At 43.6% G+C, this 17,045-nt stretch overlaps 2 protein-coding genes across 5 annotated transcripts in view; both read right to left on the reverse strand.

The window, feature by feature from the left end:
* Positions 1-2,172: 2,172 nt before the first annotated feature.
* The window catches only part of LOC8040821 (tetratricopeptide repeat protein 1), a 75,449-nt gene continuing 60,576 nt past the window's right edge, over positions 2,173-17,045 (reverse strand). For all 4 annotated transcript variants that reach the window (XM_029990810.4, XM_029990809.4, XM_040218262.3 and 1 more), the window contains 2 exons: positions 4,169-4,223; positions 2,173-2,343 (listed from right to left, as the gene is read on the reverse strand). In XM_029990810.4, the coding sequence (XP_029846670.2) occupies positions 2,228-2,343; positions 4,169-4,223 (171 nt within the window). In that variant the 3' untranslated portion in view covers positions 2,173-2,227. The remainder of the gene's footprint in view (positions 2,344-4,168; positions 4,224-17,045) is intronic.
* LOC121048002 lies at positions 10,089-11,370 on the reverse strand. Its single transcript, XM_042287547.1, has one exon. The coding sequence runs from the start codon at positions 11,274-11,276 to the stop codon at positions 10,089-10,091; it is 1,188 nt and encodes a 395-aa protein (XP_042143481.1). The 5' UTR covers positions 11,277-11,370.

A 17,045-nucleotide genomic window follows, 5' to 3' on the forward strand; every position in this document is an offset into this window, starting at 1 on the left:
AGAAGTTGTCAAAGTTATTTCTTCTTCCCAAACACTCGATGTGTGTGCGTTCACACCATTTCTCTCTGGAGGAATGTTTGTTTTTCAGAATCAATGTTTACACCACGGGCGTAGCTTTTCCACAATGCACCAGTACGTGGCGAGAAGCGCATTCAACAGAGCGAACTAACCCATCCGAAGAGACAATGAATCAGAAATACCGCCAAACGTCTGAGTAGTGTATCGCGTTTGGCGCAAAGATCAAATTAAATATGTTATTCTAATCAATATTTAAAAGTTTTGAAGACTGGTACAAGTTTGCCACAACAATCAGTCAGTGCAACGACCTATCACTTTCCATATCAATAAAGTGAAATGCGATGCAACGCTGCCACAAATTCCTCACATTTTGCTGAACTGTAACTGGGTGTAACAGGGTAAGCACTTTAGCGCAAATGACACAGCAATTGCTTCACTGCATTATATCTAGTAGATTTAAAAACACGAGAAAAAAAAATTGCTGCACCTTCGAGGCCGCGTTTATCCCGTTGCAGTTCCCCTGAACAACACTGCAAAGCACGCAGCCTGCACAAGTGCAACGAACACCAAAAATAAACCAGCACTGCACAGTGAAAACTGAAGTATGTACAATTTGCCTGGTTGCAATTTATTCAAAACATCAATCATTTACACACGAGACATGAATTGCAGGACTATGATAGCAACCTTGAAAGATCTTTCAGCTTACGAGGAGCGATGGAAAGATCTGGTCATACTCCTTGTGCTCTGCACCTCTTAATTTCCAAATTAAAAATGCCCTTAGCACTGAAAGTGTGCAGATCTCATTTTCAATTGTCTCATACACAATGGGAAAGAATTTTTGTGGTACTCCTTTAAGGGGGGACATGGCCTGGGAGGGTCAACTTTTGAACCATTGTCCCAAATTGATTCAAACTTTCAGGGTGAATTGAACCCCATTAGGATTGATGACATCTAAAGTTTCAGTCTTATAGGCCAACTCTACAACATACTATGCTTAACAAGCTCCAGAAAAAAGTTGCTTTATTAGGAAATGTATTTTAGAAAAATAATAATTGCAATCCATAAAATGTTTGGTTTAATGTGAAGTAGAATACCCGTAGTACAAGTTAAGGTGAAAATTATTTGTAGAAAATGCAATTCTAGAGAAAAACAATGACATTCAAAAAGAGCAAATGATTTTCACAAATTTCTGCATTTTAAAATATTCAGTTTTTGTTGTGAAGAATTTAGCATTCTCAGATTATGAGTACCTTAACTTGTTCCTCAGAAAATTTCAGCCCAGGACAGCACGGAATGAAATCTTTACACTTTCAAAATGTCCAATGATACATTTCCTCATACCACATTTCCTGCCAAAAAGTGAAACTGAGAAAAATGCAGTTGAAGTTTCAACTTTAGGTTTCTTACTTTTCTGTGAGACCGAGGTAGGTGAAATTCACCTGGAGCGTTGTTAGCACTTTCCTCTTTATGACTTCCTTGTTCCCTGGCAATAGCTACCAGTTTGTGTTGTTTGAAGGCATGCTAGCTTTTGTAGCAGGCATACCTTGACAGATAAACTGGCAAGAACTAAGAGGCAAATCGCACTAAAGAAGAGCAGCAAAGCAGGAATAGGATCTGAAGTGGAAGATACTGTAAAAGAGTGTTACTGAAGATGACACAATATCACGTCACCGGGAATGACCAATCGTAAACCCTATTTCTGGTCTCAACCAATAAGATTGCCCATACCAAATTTTCAGAATTTTTTCTGTTTGGATGTATTGGGTTTTCCTGGCCATTGATACTTGTAAACTTGGAAAGCTTCTACGGGCTAAATCTAGACTAAATGGCACTTCCAATAAGGGCAAGATGTTCTGGCTATGTTAAATAAGTATGAAGCAGTGCTAAATAGAAAACACAAAAAACTTGCTCCCTGCTGACTCGGAGGGCTGCCGACCTGTCGAAAATAATTTATTGTGAAATGAATCCTGCATGTTTATAAATGAAAGTTTCTGAAAACATTCTTTTGAAGTTAATGAACATAAACATATCATTTTTGAAAAAAAGTTTTTTTCAGAAATATTTGAATTCCGAGGCCATGTCCCCCCTTAACCATGCAGGAAACAAATAAATGGTTAACAGCCAGTAACAACAAAAATGAGAGGCAAAGGGTTGACACATGAACCACTAGCTAAAATTTATTACTTAAAAAAAAGATTAATTAAGGTCATTTCTGAAAGTGAATTTTGTAACCGCCACTGTCGTCGTCCTTCACCAACTTGAAGTTGTCCGTGGACATGCCAAAAGGCTTCAGGCACAGGTTCCCAAGTTCTTTCAGTTTGCCTGCAGGCAGAAGCACACCACACGCTCAATATAGGAGATGGCAAGCTAAGCAAACAGCCGCACAGAGTCCACAGATAGTCAGAGCACTGAGAGGGACCATGCAATCAATATTTAGCTCCCGTCTTGTGCGGCCATATGTTTTTAACTGTGCACACTGCTCCGAAAGCAAGGTGTAAGCCACAAAAATATACCTTGCCTTGAGATGCAAACGAATCCGTTGCAATCAGACTCGCAGAAAGCATCTATCGAACCTGGCCATAATTTTTGTGCTACTTCCAGCGATTTGGCTTAAACTTTAAAGCTTGGGTATGTTGTTTTGCTACTTCTAACTACCAAACACCAATCACTTAAAAGTAGTTGCCACCGTGAAAAATGCTTAGAGCAGACGAGCATTTCCTGCAAAACTTTTCCTAATCCTTAAAGGGATACTACAACGAAATTTCGGCGCTCATTTTTTGGTCTATATGTGTTCAAAAGAGCAGTATCACATGGAACATACCAATATCTTGTGAAAAAAGTCTCGAAAAGGAATTTTAAAACGAATTACACGATTAGCAAAGAGCACCTGGTGGATGTCGCTAACGCCTCGTTTGTAATGCTCGTCTAGGAACCTTGACAGCTAGTGACGGAGGTTGTCTCGTCTCCGGTCACGACGAGAGAAGGGGGGAACGAGGAACTCCCCTCTTCCCGAGAATTGCTTTTGTGTGTCGCAGAAGTCGCTATTGTCCCCCTAGAAGATTATAGAAGGTTAACCCGTCACTCAAAATTCGTACACTAGCAGCCGCTTCGGTGGCTGGAACGACTAGGCCATCCTCTTGGCGTTAGCCTCGCCGTAGCTTTGCTCGTCTTGAGACGACCTACGTCACGATTGCGTTGGATGTCACGTGCTCTAAGCTGGGCCTTCTCCGAGCGCTTGCCAGAGTGGGCTGTTTATAACGAAAAATACAGCCACCAGGATCAAAATAAAAACGTGCGATTGTCATTTACGGATATTGTGGATCATATTCAACCTATTTTTGAACACGACGGGAATATTTCAAATTTCGTTGAAGTATCCCTTTAACTAAGAAACTCAAAACCCACGACAATGTGTAAGTGGGCTTCCACAGGCTTCACCTTCTCCAGGAAAGTGATGAAGAGACAAATAACTGTCTTTCCACCGTGCTGATGAACAGTGAGAAATAAGGAATCTGCAGACTGCCGTCAATTCACTTTAGTCACCATTGCACCAAAAGTTGACAACATGCAAACGCAAATGCCACTGGGAGACAAGACACAGACATCACAGGGCGACCGGTTTTGGCTGGTTCAGTTTTCCCACTAGGTGCAGTCGGTTTTCCTGGAGCTTTCAGCCAGGTGGCGCGAGCTAATCTTCAATCCAACTTCAGCCGTATGTGTCCATTCATAGCGAATAGAAATATTTCAGGCTGGGCACGGTGCCAATTGGCAAGAAGACTGAACCTTGCCCAGCTTGTTTGCCACAGGGCTGTGTGTTTAGCCGACGCAAAGCATGCCCACTGGATTCTTTGACAGCTAACCCGATTTAGCGTACAGTGTATATCAAACACAAGTCCGCATTCGGCTGAGAGTCATGTTCAATTGGTGCTTCACTCATTGAACACGAATACCAGCCCAAAGCGGCTGCTTTTCTCTTACTTCACTCGCTCGTCCGCCTTATGCCGTGTCAGAAACGAACAAGTAATTCATGTTTCTTGCCCACACGCACAAGTGCACCATCAGGGATGCGACTGTTCCATTCTGCCTCCTCTAGAGTCCAAAATCCAAGTACAAATCCTGCAAAGAGACCTGGAGAATAGGCACTTACCTATCATTTCTGCTTGGAGTTTCTCGTTCCTTTCCTTGATTTGATCAGGCAGTGTCTGTGCCCAACAAAACACAAACCACAGTCACTAGGGATATCCTTCAACTCCCACTCTTCTTTATGGTCGAACATGCAAAAGAGGCTTGCACAAAGTGCCCAATTCGTTTTACAGAAGGAAATGAGCCAAAATAAGATGTCGGAGCCTCCAACAGGGTGGCCACACATTTTCCACCCCTTAATCCAGTGGTTCTCAAATGGGTGCCCTGAAGGCTTTCTTGGGGTCCCCGAAGTTGTCTGTTGCAGAATGCTAATTAGACCAAACCATGAGTGCCGAGTGAGTAAGGTTGATTACTCTCAGTTTCACAGCTTGTAAGTTGGTTTCCACGCACTTTGTTTTCTTAATTTACCCCTTTGTCATTGTAAACATTCAATACCTCGTTGGATGGAGACATCCATGACTTCTGCCTATCTAGGAGGGCTCTTTGAAACACCAGTGGCTGAGGACCACTGCCTTAACCGTTTTAGACTAGCCTTGCTAGTCAACCTGGTGCAATCCCCAAACCGTTCAGGACGAGTATAGCTCCTCTGCTTTCCCCGGTTCACGCACTCAACCGTTTGGACCCACCAGGCTCACTCATGGCTTACTAGTTTGCGGCTGTGCCAACAAATGGCAGCACTCAATTTTTTCTTTAAAGTTTGCTCCCAATCTGCTTGTGGCTAGAAATTTGTTTTTGAAGGTAATAAATGTAATTTATTACCTTCAAAAAACGAAAAACGTTTAAGGCGTTAAAGGGACCATGAAACGATTTTAAAATCGAATTTCATCCACTGCACGTCGTAAAAGGTGTGAAAAGAAAAGCCAAAGCGCAAAAATACAGGGCCAAAAAATTTTTTTTCGCTATAGAACTTCTAAAAGAAAAGCGGACTCTTTCATACCCTCTTTCCTTCGAAAGCTCTCTGCCTTTTCACTGCAATGCCTCCGCAGTGCCACGGCACGTCAGCCAAATCCACATCGCCCATTGGAACAGAACCTACCTCACCAGCACCGCGATCATAAACAATAAATTGCCGACAAATGTTTCTTCGCAGTTTTGTTAAAGAATATTTCGATCCACATTTTGTTTAATAATTCGCGATGTGACGGAAATTGCCAAATTTTATAATGCTCGAAGCTACGCGCCATCCATCATGTGGTAAATAAAGCAAGAGAAAGGTAAGACTGCACCTGCGCATAGCCACATGTCTGCTCAAAAAACATAGCGTCGGTGGTGATGATTGATGTGGTCAGCGTGGTGGAAGCTCATCGTTCCATGTAGAGCGCTATCCTTGACCGAATTCTCGTCGCGTGTCGCGAAGATAACCCAGCACGTTCTAGAAGGGACGATCCATCTGCTCGTGCAGTGATGTTGTGGTGGCACCCTCCAGACAGCAGAAGCGCCCGTGCCGTCGTCTTTGTTTACTTCGACTACAGTGGTGCTTTCTTAGCATTTCTGTCCTCGAACATCGCCCGGATTTCTTATTTTGTGCATTCAATGCGTAAGCTCAAGTTCAAGGTATTACTGGTGCGTACTGTATTTAAAGGCATGTATGAAGGATGCGAATTTTAATGCGTTTTCATCATCTGAGAAAAGTTATTAGAGTTAGCATTCCGAACGATCGCAACGACTATGTGATCACGAAGTCATATTTCTACATATATCTCTGCTAAGATTACATTGGCTTTTGGAATCGTAGAAAAGGCGTGTGGCGAGATTCATACTATCAGTATGGTGGCTAGAAGGGGAAGTGTGGCGGGTGCCGTATGCGCGCCATGTCAGAGAGGGGCGCGAGTTGCGATGAAAATCTTCACCACCGCGAGGGGCGCTGCAGTCTGCAGGAGAGTCAGCGGTCTCGGGTGATATATTGGTTCGCGGGCGCCGGCACTCTTCCGAGGCTGCTACAAGTTCTGCTGTTTTGGCCTCTGAGTGATCATAATATACATTAGGCTCATAATAAATATATGTATTAATATAAGCTCAAAGTAATCAAGAGTCGTCCTTATTTCATTTCGGTCTAATTCAAGTCCACTGGGTTAAAAGTAACTCAAAGAAATCAAAAGAGTAATAATAATGTCAACAGAGTTTGTTATAGATCATTTGGGGGTATAATAACACAAAGTAATCAAACGAGTAACCAAAATGTCAACTAGGCTGAATTTAAGTTAACTTGGTCAATAGTAACTCAAAGTAATAAAACAAGTAATTGTAGTGTCAATTGAGTGAATAATAAATAATTTATTAAATATTAGCCCCAAGAAATTATAACAGTCATTGCAATATCAATAAGGCCGAATTAATGAATCAAAATTAACTCAAAGTAATCAAAAGACTAATAATAATGACTGACTGAGCTCACAACCGATAAATTGGCGCTATAATTACACAAAGTAAACAAGAGTCACCAACTGTCACTTAAGCCGAATTAAAGTTAATTGAACTGAGAGTAACTCAAAGTAATCAAGAGTAACCATAATGTCTATAATCATCACATAAAAATTCAATTTATTTATAGTAGCTGAAAGTAATGAAGAGTCATTACAATGGCGTTCAATTCGAATTTATGACCAATGGGTCAAAAGTAACTCGAAGTAATCAAAAGAAAAATAATAATGTCAACTGAGTTTATTATAGATCAGTTCAAGCAATAATAGCACGAAGTAATCAAAAGACTAATCATAAACTGCAATTATACTTTATCATCTCAATTGTATCAATGATAAGTCGAGTAATAAAAAAGATTGAACAAGACGTCCATTCAGCTAAAATATATTCGAGTGCGCCATAATAACTCCAGGTTACAGAAAGAGTAATAAAAGTGGGAGTAGTAACTCCAAGTAGTCACAATAGTGATCAAATGACCAGTTGTCCCCCAAAAAATCGAAATGTATAAACAATTATTCTAAGTTACCAAATGTGTAAGCAAAACACGACCCCTGAAGGCAATTAGTGCATATACTATATATTGTGGATTAAATTGACTGACCCCGGGATTAAAGTGGGTAGCGGAAGGATTAAATTGTGTGGCGATTGGATTAAATTGGGTGGTACTGGGATTAAATTGGACGTCGCTTGGATTAAGAGGAGCGGGAAAACCTGTACAGTGTGTGGCTATCTCCGGATCAAGCGGCAATCAAACATTTGTCTGCATGTGCACTTTTCCTGGACATTGTTTTTGCTGACTTATTGAATTAAAATACTCGGCGCACTTACTAACGCCTGTTCATGCACTCTTCCGAGAAAGAAAAAGACTGCCAAAACAAAGGCTGCTTCAGAAGCAAGTAATTTCTTCCTTTGGCTTGTATTCTAGACGCAATATCTGTAAGAGTAAATAAAAGTGAGTTCTACGTTCTATGCCTTGTTTGTCACATTTTTCTTCTGTTGCACTCTGAAGCATATGAAGTGTCCACGATTCACAAAGTTATCAAGTAAAAAAAAAAGTCCAATTTCCCCAGCACAGAAAATATATGCGACAGGGCGGACGTTCACCTGCTCCAGCGCATTTGTTCTAAATGTAAATCAAAAAAATTTTTTTTTTCCTTTCTATTGTGTAACAAGGCGTCAGTAGATTCACCTCTTGAAGAAAACATCTAGTTGTCTTTTCTTGGCGTATCAACTATTTTACAGTATTCGCAACAAGGGGAAAATATCGCACTGCGCTCCATTCCTATGCTCCGCACGCCAGCGCTAACTCGCCTGCTGCGCGTAGCGCCCCCTATTATTTTCATCGCAACTCTGTGCAGGCCTTCGCTCCCGGCCGCCACACGTCCCCTTCCAGCCACCATACTAGCAGTAAGGTAATCTTTCAAAGTCATGATCGTCCAAGACAGCGTATTGCATCTTTTTCTTTTCTTTTTTTTTCATCCGCTCTGCCCTGCGAGCCTATCCTGACAAAATAAAAGTTAATAAAGCTGGAGCCCATAGGAAACTGGATTCTCTGCTACACCAGTGAGTACACCGGTGAGTGACAGCGCGTCCCCTTCTTTTTAGAGACACCACGGAAACGGCCGAGGACGGCAGAGAGCTGCTGTCGTGCTGACGACCCGCTGCACTTCACACCGGCGTATGGGACCAGTCCCATGCTGTCACTGTAGCGCAACGTATCTAATTGAATATGTCCATGGCTATCGCAGTGATGAGAGGCGCCGATTCAGAAAATATGTCGGTGACATCGGCGCCATCAGCGCGGTAAAACCCAGTGGTAAAACCTACCGGCACATGGCCAGCTCGCCGCTAATGCTCCCATTCCCCTACTGCAGAGAGAACTTCCGGTTACGGTGACACAGCACGTTACGACCGTCAAAATTATGTTGCAGCTTGTTTTGCGGTGAGTTGAAGAGGAAGGAAAACTCAATATTCCAATAATTTTTTGTGTAGAAGTTAATAAACCGAAACAAAAACGGATGCCTTTTCAGTGTTCAGTGAACATTGAAGGTTTAATGTTGAAGTTATTTGGCAAAAGTAAAAAGGTCATTTCATGGTCCCTTTAAAGGGATACTACAACAGAATTTTGGCACTTATTTCTTCGTCTATTTGCATTCAATGGAGCATTATCACATCAGACACACCAATATCTTGTTGAAAAAACACGCGAAAAGGAATTTTAAAACAAATTAAACAATTAGCAAAGAGCACCTGGTGGATGTCGCAAACGCCTCGTTTGTAATGACCGTCTAGGAACCTAGACAAATAGTGACGGTAACTGTCTCTCTTCCGGCTACGACGAGAAGAGCTGAAGGAGGAACTCCCCTCTCCCTGAGACAACCTCTTCTGTGTGTCCCAGAAGTCCCTATTGTCCCTCTACAAGATTATAGGAGATTAACCAGTCACTCAAAATTTGTACAAAGACAGCTTTAGAGTTACTTGCGGTGGCCCAATCACTAATGTGCTTCGGCTGCTTTCAGTGGATGCTACGAGCGATCGGGGCCTATCCAAGGCCTTGCAAATATCTTGTGACCTTGGAGCGACGCTCGGAAATCGTACCACAGGCTACATCCAAAGAGTGGGATTTGCTGGAACAGCTCACAGCGTCTGCTGCATCCGGACATAAGGTCCCGAGACAAACTATGTCGCGATTGTGCCGGATGTGACATGCTCTCCGCTGGCTACTCTCCGAGCGTTTGTCAGAGTGGGCCGTTTATAACAAAAAACAGCCATCAGGCTCAAAATACAAATGTGCAATTGTCATTTACGGATATTGTGGATCATATTCAGCCTATTTGTGAACATGACGAGCATATTTCAAATTTCGTTGAAGTATCCTTTAAGGGAAGATGCTCCCCGGAAACACTTTTTCTTTAATATTAAACCTAAGGTTTTGAAACTTTGGTCATTGATAGAGATTTTAATGTCAATTCCAAATAGGTTCTTAGTTTTTATGTAGCTTTGTTGGTTTTTGTGTAAGAGTGTCTACAAAAACACAATATAGTGCTTTTTGTGCACAACTTTTTGATAAATAAATATATTGTTAGCGCAGCCTGCAATAGCTCATGTTGCTGCTTAGGTAAGGTAGTATGTTGAAAACTACTTGAAATTCATTTATATTATCCTATATTTGTAAAAAAAATCTGGAACACCAAAAGTGTTTATCTTAGGTGCTATGAGTCAACATTTACATTTTTTGCAAAAAATATAGAAGGGATATTGAAAATTCAAATAGATATCAACATTCTACACACTCTGAAGAAGCTGTGTGGAAAATTTCATCCAAATCTAACTATTGTAAGTATTTGAAATCTGTTGCACAATGCGTAAAAAATGCTGAAAACTACAAACGGAGAAAAATGCATTTGAAAGTTTCAAACATCTTCATTTCTCAAAAGCATGACCAAAGCACATGAAACTACTTGATAAAATAAAGCAATATGTCCCAAACACAGCAAAGTTCCTTAGAACTCTCCTGGCGCATACGTTGGCCCCTCAAGATCTTCCCGAGTGGAGTCTGTGAGACGTGCTCTCTTCACCATATTACGGCGATGTGCTCGGGCTTCAGCGGTTTGGCGGGCTGACATTTTTTTTATTCTCCTCTGGTCACGGGAGCTGCCCAGGGCGACAAGCTCTTCTGATGGCAGTACGCCAAGCTCCTGAAGCACTTGCTCAAAGCTTCCATGCCCCCTGTTATACCACAAAACAGCAATGGCAGTTGCCGTTTCCACAACAGTCCTGGAGGCAAACTTTGTCTTCGGGCATAGCAGCCAGATTTTGCTATTCAAAGACTCCGCTGCGTTTTGTGTTTTCCCTTGCAAGCAGCGGGTGAGCAGCTTTTCTTCTGTGAGACGCCTGTATATAGGCAGCAGAGCCAGCCCCTGTGCCTTTGTCAGAAGGGGAGTGTGGTCTGGTGCGGGCTCTCCGAGTGCTTCGGCCCGCCGGTGCTTACACCATGATTCCACTCCTTCGGGGCAGAACTTGTGGCTCTTGGCAGCATTTGTGGAACACGAGTGAAAGTAGGACGCCCAAATGGCACAATACATTTTCCTGACGTTGCCCCTGTTGCTGGTGATCGCTATCCGGTAGTAGTTTTGCAACTTTTGAATCTGCCCATCCTTCAACTTCTCACCACGTGGAAGAGGGGTCTTGAGCTTACGAAGTGCAGTTCCTAGGCGCTTGGCCACATGGTTTGTGCAGTCTTCCTTCGTGACAGATGTTTCGCCATACACTTTTGCCTCGGAGACTGCACTAAAAGCTTTACTGTCCCCGTCGCTTAGAAACTTGGTGAAGCGCAATGGTGTCTCCTGTGAGGGGGTCCGCGTCCATATGCGCACTGCTGCCTCTGTTTCCATTGCATGAGAGGAGCATTCTGTATTCTTCTCACAAACAGGGCCATGAAACGCTTGCCACACTTCCTCTTCTTCACTCCCGAGGTCTTGGTGCCGACTGCACGCAAGGCAGAAGTTGGAAAGTACCTCGAAATCGAGGCACAAGCCAGTGTCTACAGACACAGCTGCGCCAACGCCGTTATGGCTTTTGTGGCCCCGCTTTTGCCACGTCCCGTCGAACATAACGCCAACATCGCTGTCATCCACCATCTCCTTCGTGAAAACTCTAGCTTTCTCCATGTTTTCTGCCACGGCTTTCATGGCCGCAACATGAACTTTTTTGCCGATCGCTGCAAAGTTCTTATGATGTAATGGCACCGGCAAGCCAAGAACGGCACAAAAACGCGAGAGCTGTTCGTGCCCGATGTCAATCGCGCGCGCTGCCACCACCGCCTTGATGTTCACGGCAAAGCTGTCGCGGGAGCTCCCACTCTGATAGTCTCGGCTTCCGCTGGCGCCATCCGCAAGTTCACCAGGCACAACACGGCTCGAGGTGTGCACAGCAGAGAGTACCGATGCAGGGCACTCGGTATTCGCACAATGCAGCTCAAGAAAAGACGAAAGGCCCTTTCGTTTTTCGGTCGCTTCGCGTACCGCAAGGGTACTGGTGTAGCACATTGGGCAAGCAGCACCGCTTACCAGCACCGTAAGCGCGCTGATGTCGCATATCGCAGTACTACTCGTGGAATCCCGACCGCTTGCTGCTCTATCTTTCTCGAACAGTCCAATCTTCACCTCTGAAGCGCTGACAAAGTTCACCGCGGCGTCGATTTCGTCCGAGTGGCCGTCGCCCTCGTTAGGCCTAGCTGGCGGCGGCGGGCCAGCGCTGGTCGGGCGAGTGCTTTCCGCTGTCGTTTTCCGTTGAGGTTTGCGACGGCGTCCTCGGTACTTATTTTTCGTCCGAGACTTCCGAGCTCGGAAGTCACGCTTTGTCGGGTCGTTCATTGTGAATTCAATCAACAAAAACAAAAAGGCCAGAGAGGTTGATCGAGATGCCGTAAAATCCGAGAGCAGGAGGTAGGCTTCGCCGCAGAAACGCATCAGTCTCGGCCAATGGTGGCCTCGCTAGAGCACCACGTGATTTAAAGGTCCAGTAGCAACGCTCGAAACGGGCGCAAAAAACACGACTTTTTCATTATTTTCAGCCAAAATGCGAAACTGCGGGAGGGGCTGTCTGTAAGAAAAAGGCTTACTCAACCTCCCCAACCAAACGGCAATGGCGGACAGCGACGCGTTCTCGAGATGCAGACGCTCGAAGATTGACGATGTGCGCGGAAAATAGCACTTTCTCGAGCAACCGTAGTTGAATAAAATAAACTTTTTACTAATTTGGCGTTCGAATTTTCGCATGATCTTTTGGGAAGTTGTAACTGAATGTCCAAGGATATTTTTACGGGCAAAAACTCAAAACTAAAAAGTTGCGCGAAAAACTCGCTTTTTCGACGCGCATCTCCCCTTAAGTAAAAAAATCCCAAGCATTTCACAGATGTGCCAAGCTTTTCTTGGAGAGCCCGGCAACCTGGGTGTCGAACCGAACCGAAACCGAACAGTTATTTTTGACTGAACCGGAACCGAACCGAAATCTTTGCCACCATCTTGGAACTGAAACGGAACTGAACCAGAAAAAAATATAACGGTAACCGGTTCAAAACGGTTCACGGTAAATTATTTTCTTTTTTGTTAGTATCAGAAAATAGATATTTGAGAATAAAAAATTGGCAGCTGCATTTCTATATATTGACCAAATCGTCATATACAGAATTGCCGTGTGTGAGAAATTGTGGGTTCTCGTAGCGGTTTTGTTTTGGCTGTATGATTAATCATGTGTCACATGGTCCCTTGACATGCATGGTGTCAAGTATAATGACCGGGACGAGTCTCCAACTGGTGTGTTTACTACGCCTCAAAAAGTGGTCCCTCATTTTCCTCTTAATGACATCATAAAAGTGTCGTGCTGTCATCGGTTGCGATCCTGGCGGTGTGACAGCAGCGGTGGTTGATGTGGCAGACGCCTGTTCTTCTGCAGCTCGCTCTCCAGTGTGGCAGTTCACGGTTGCTTCGGCAGCTAAAAGTAAGGGCGCCGTGACGACAGCGACACTCGCGTTCTCAGTGCTTTTCACCAGCATTTTTACGACCAACTGCCAGAATCACGTCATCCGACAGCAGGACACTCCAGCTTTTGTGACATCATTTGGTGACACATTGGAACCATTGTTCATGTATGGGAGAGACGGGGCGCTAAAAACACACCAGTCGGAAAAGCGTTCCAGGCACTCTTGTGTCAAGAAATGCTGTCAAGTAATGTCACGTCATGTGGCCCAGTGACATCATGTGACTCACTGAGTCAAATCAATTTAAATTTAGAACGTCACTAGATTTATTAGCGTTGTCGACACCATAACGTCGCATGGCGTCACGACTTCGCATTGCAAGTCATGTTGCACCCTAACATACTCGCTTGTCATGAGCCGGAGTCGAATGCTCGGGTTCATGATAATCCCCCAGCATAGCCAAACATTTCTGTAATGGGTCGTGTTTAATTAAAGATGAGAAGAGTCAAACTCTAACAATATCTGAAGCTCAGCCCATACTCTATGCTTTCCCAACCCCAGAGCATGACTATGATGTACACCGACCTGTGTATGATTAGCATCAGTTCACGTGGCCGCTTATTCTAATTTGCGAGTTAAGGGGGGGGGGGGGTTCTTTCCTTCATTTTTTTCTGCATCTAATGGGTATTATTTTTTTTTTTTCAAGTTATCAAAGGTTGGGAGTAGCTCTTAGCGGTATTTACTGAAAGTACAAAAATTGTTGCACGACCTATTTTACACGTACACATCACTGAGGCACCCGGTCATATTTTCGTTGTAGCTGAACGACCTGAGATAGTTGTCCCCGTGAAGCATTTATGAAATGTGACTTATTAATCCGACGTTACATATAACTACAACTGAGTACGGGAGGGATATCGGAAAAGAAAGATCCTAGTGTCCTCGGAGGGACAGCAGTACATTGCCAGTCACTCTAAGTCTTACTGTGTCCTGAAAATTTCCCCCAAGATTCGACCACCTCCATATTTTGTTTATTTTTAGATGCAAAATAAAAGGAATGGAGAATTACTCAAGTGACACAAATAGAATTGTCAAATTAACACCCCCAAACAGAGTAGGGAGTCCCTCAGGAAGAAAAAGTATTCTCTGAAGGAGCAATGAAAAAAGGGAGAAGAAAAAGGGGGATACTTTTAGAAGTGTGCTGTGTTGTAAAGGTTCATCTGCTCCGCATCTTCGGCACAGACAAGAGAGCGTAGCCCCGGAAACAACTATCTTTGCAAAAAATACTCTAGTCAGAAAGCGTGTTTTCGTGATGCCAGACGCTCGCGCCGTTCCTCACGACGCTGCACCAAGCAAGAATAATTTGTGTTTCTCAAATACATGGCTTGCACTGAAAGTGAATCTTCTGCAGCGTGTATTTTGCATTACCCGATTTTATTTTCTCACCAAGAACAAATCGCAATAGACCCTTCCGGAAAATCCCAGGAGACCTCGCGGCAATGGGAATTGTGAGGCTGCTCCGATATACGCTCGAGCAGGCTCGAACACTTCGTATATTCCTGTAGCAACACGGTTCAATCTCGCTTATCATTAGGAGCTCAGAACGCCCAAAAAATAAAGCGAACACAAAAGGAGCTCATCGCATTTTTCGCTTTGCTTCCCTTCCGCCTTCTTTTGGTTCTAAAACCACAGGACGTTAAACCAAAGTCAACTTCGTCCTCACCTCATTAATCTAACATGACATACATCGGAACGTCCCAACGCGTCAAGCATACGGTGGGGGCGCCACATATTTCCGGAAAGGTCTATTAACACCAGCATATAGTGTGATGACGTCACGTGCAAATCATGTTCAACAGTTCAGTTTCCTCGTGAAATGCGATGTTCGCAACACAAGCAAAGGTAGATGTCCACATTGTAAATTTGTGCTGTATAGATAGCAGTCTCACGTTGATATATAGCAGCCAAACAAAATGTTAGAGCGCACGACTGAAAGTACAAAGTTGTAGAGTGAGTGCCAAAAACAAGTGCATGTCAAACCCAATGTAACATTAACCTCCCGAGGCGGTATTTCCCAAAGTTTCAAGTTCATGCAAACTGATGGCCAAATGTGATTTAAGTTAGTGTTATAAAAATCTTTGTCTGCCCTTTGGGCTATTTATGTCAATGTGTAATTAGGAATATCATTACATCTCTATAAATTTCTTTTTGCGTTAAGGCATCGTGTATCAGATTCTTTTTAAGATTACCATTTATTATCGTTCTGTTCCTGCCCAATTTGTGCAATTATTGTGTGCCTGATGAATTAAAAAAAAATATATATAAAAAATTTATAACTTTAGACCAAGTGCAACAATTACACTAACCTTCAGGCCTTCTACCGCAGCATGTATGACATTAGCGACTTTGAAAACTGTGCATAATATAGGCCAGGGCATCTAAATTACACCTGTAAAATGCGAACTTCCAGAAAAAGTAGAAACAGAAAAAAATATTTTGAAAAAACACATTTTCAAAAAAATGCCCCATATTGGAAAAACAAAATAAAAAAAAACGGTCTCGATTTTATTAAAACTCTGGGGTACAACTCTCCTTAGGCCAGGCAAAAAGAATGTACAAAAACATGTTGCATCATTTGCTTGGTACAAAAGTTCTGAGCGCTCAAAGTGGCGGTTGCAAAGCATCTCGACTCCAGCGTTTTTCGCTTTCCTGTGGTTGTTTACGGGCACTCATGAAAGTTTAAGCTCCTTAATCGCGCTTGGACTTTGCATGTCTCGTTTATTAAAACTGTAGGGAATAAATAAAAGAACTACGCCTCAGGTACAAGGCTACGTGGCGGCGCTTATATCAGGGCGAAGCCAAGGAGAAGGTTCATTTACGTTTACCACGTGGTATATGTGGTTCGCTGTCGCTGTCAGGAGCTAGTAATATATTTGAGCTCACGTTTGCCTTGGGGCCAACGTACACATCCCCCTTGGCTCCCCGCGGTAACATAAGCGCCCCATACCCTTGTACCCGAGCCATCGTGCCTGTATTCTCTGCAGTTCTAATAAACGAAACTCGAGTAGACTTCAGCATAACTCCTGCACGAACAGTTGTCCAAGCGCTGCTTCCCTTACGTTTAAAAACGTGACAACGACCTAACTACCGTATTTGCACAAATATAACGCGTTTTTTTTAAAAATTACGTGCTCCAAAACGCACCTCGCATTATATTCGGAATCGAGTCCAGCCACCAGACGCGCGAGTCTGGAGAAAGCCATTCCTTCGGCTCAGTGCAGGAGATTGGGTGGGAAGAGAAATTGGGATGTGGAAGGGAATTTATTAGCTATTAGGCCACGTGAAGGGGCGAATAGAAAACACAAAAAAAACATTTTTATCGCTTTTGTGTTTGTACAACGCACGCACGTCACAGAAACTCAGCGCGCGCGCGCCATGCGGGAATGCGGGCACTGGCCAATTCGAGCCAAGTCAAGCCGGGCCAAGTCAAGTCAACGCAAGCCAAGCCAAGACCACCAACCGCATTTACGCAATCGTGCAACACGAGGCATTTGTTTATGCAGAGGGACCAGAACAAGAAGTGTGATCGTGTATCGGATTCAGCAGTCTTTTTTCTGACTGCGCATTGTTAGTTTCTGCTCCAGAGTGATCTGGTGTTTATGTGTTGGTGCTTCTGCTTCGTGCATAGTTTGGATTGTGGGCTGGCGAAAAGCTCGCACGGAAGAAAAAGGAACTACCAGACAAGCAGGTGCCGTGCTGCTGCTTATCTGCGTAGTTGCCAAGTGGATTGTAAACGGAAGGACCTGAGCAGTGAGGATGAATGCAGTCAAAACATAAACTGACATTTCTTCTATTTCCATTGACTTTTCACATCTGCTATGCCCCCGAGTGCGAGAAATCGACGCGGCCTCAGTTCGCGTTATAATAGTAATAATATTTTTTTTTCTTTTTGAGTGCATCAAAACCTGCCCTCGCGTTA

This window comes from Ixodes scapularis, unplaced genomic scaffold (genome assembly GCF_016920785.2).
Source record: "Ixodes scapularis isolate PalLabHiFi unplaced genomic scaffold, ASM1692078v2 PGA_scaffold9__187_contigs__length_104089568, whole genome shotgun sequence".
In the NCBI taxonomy this organism is placed as follows: Eukaryota; Metazoa; Arthropoda; class Arachnida; order Ixodida; family Ixodidae; genus Ixodes; species Ixodes scapularis.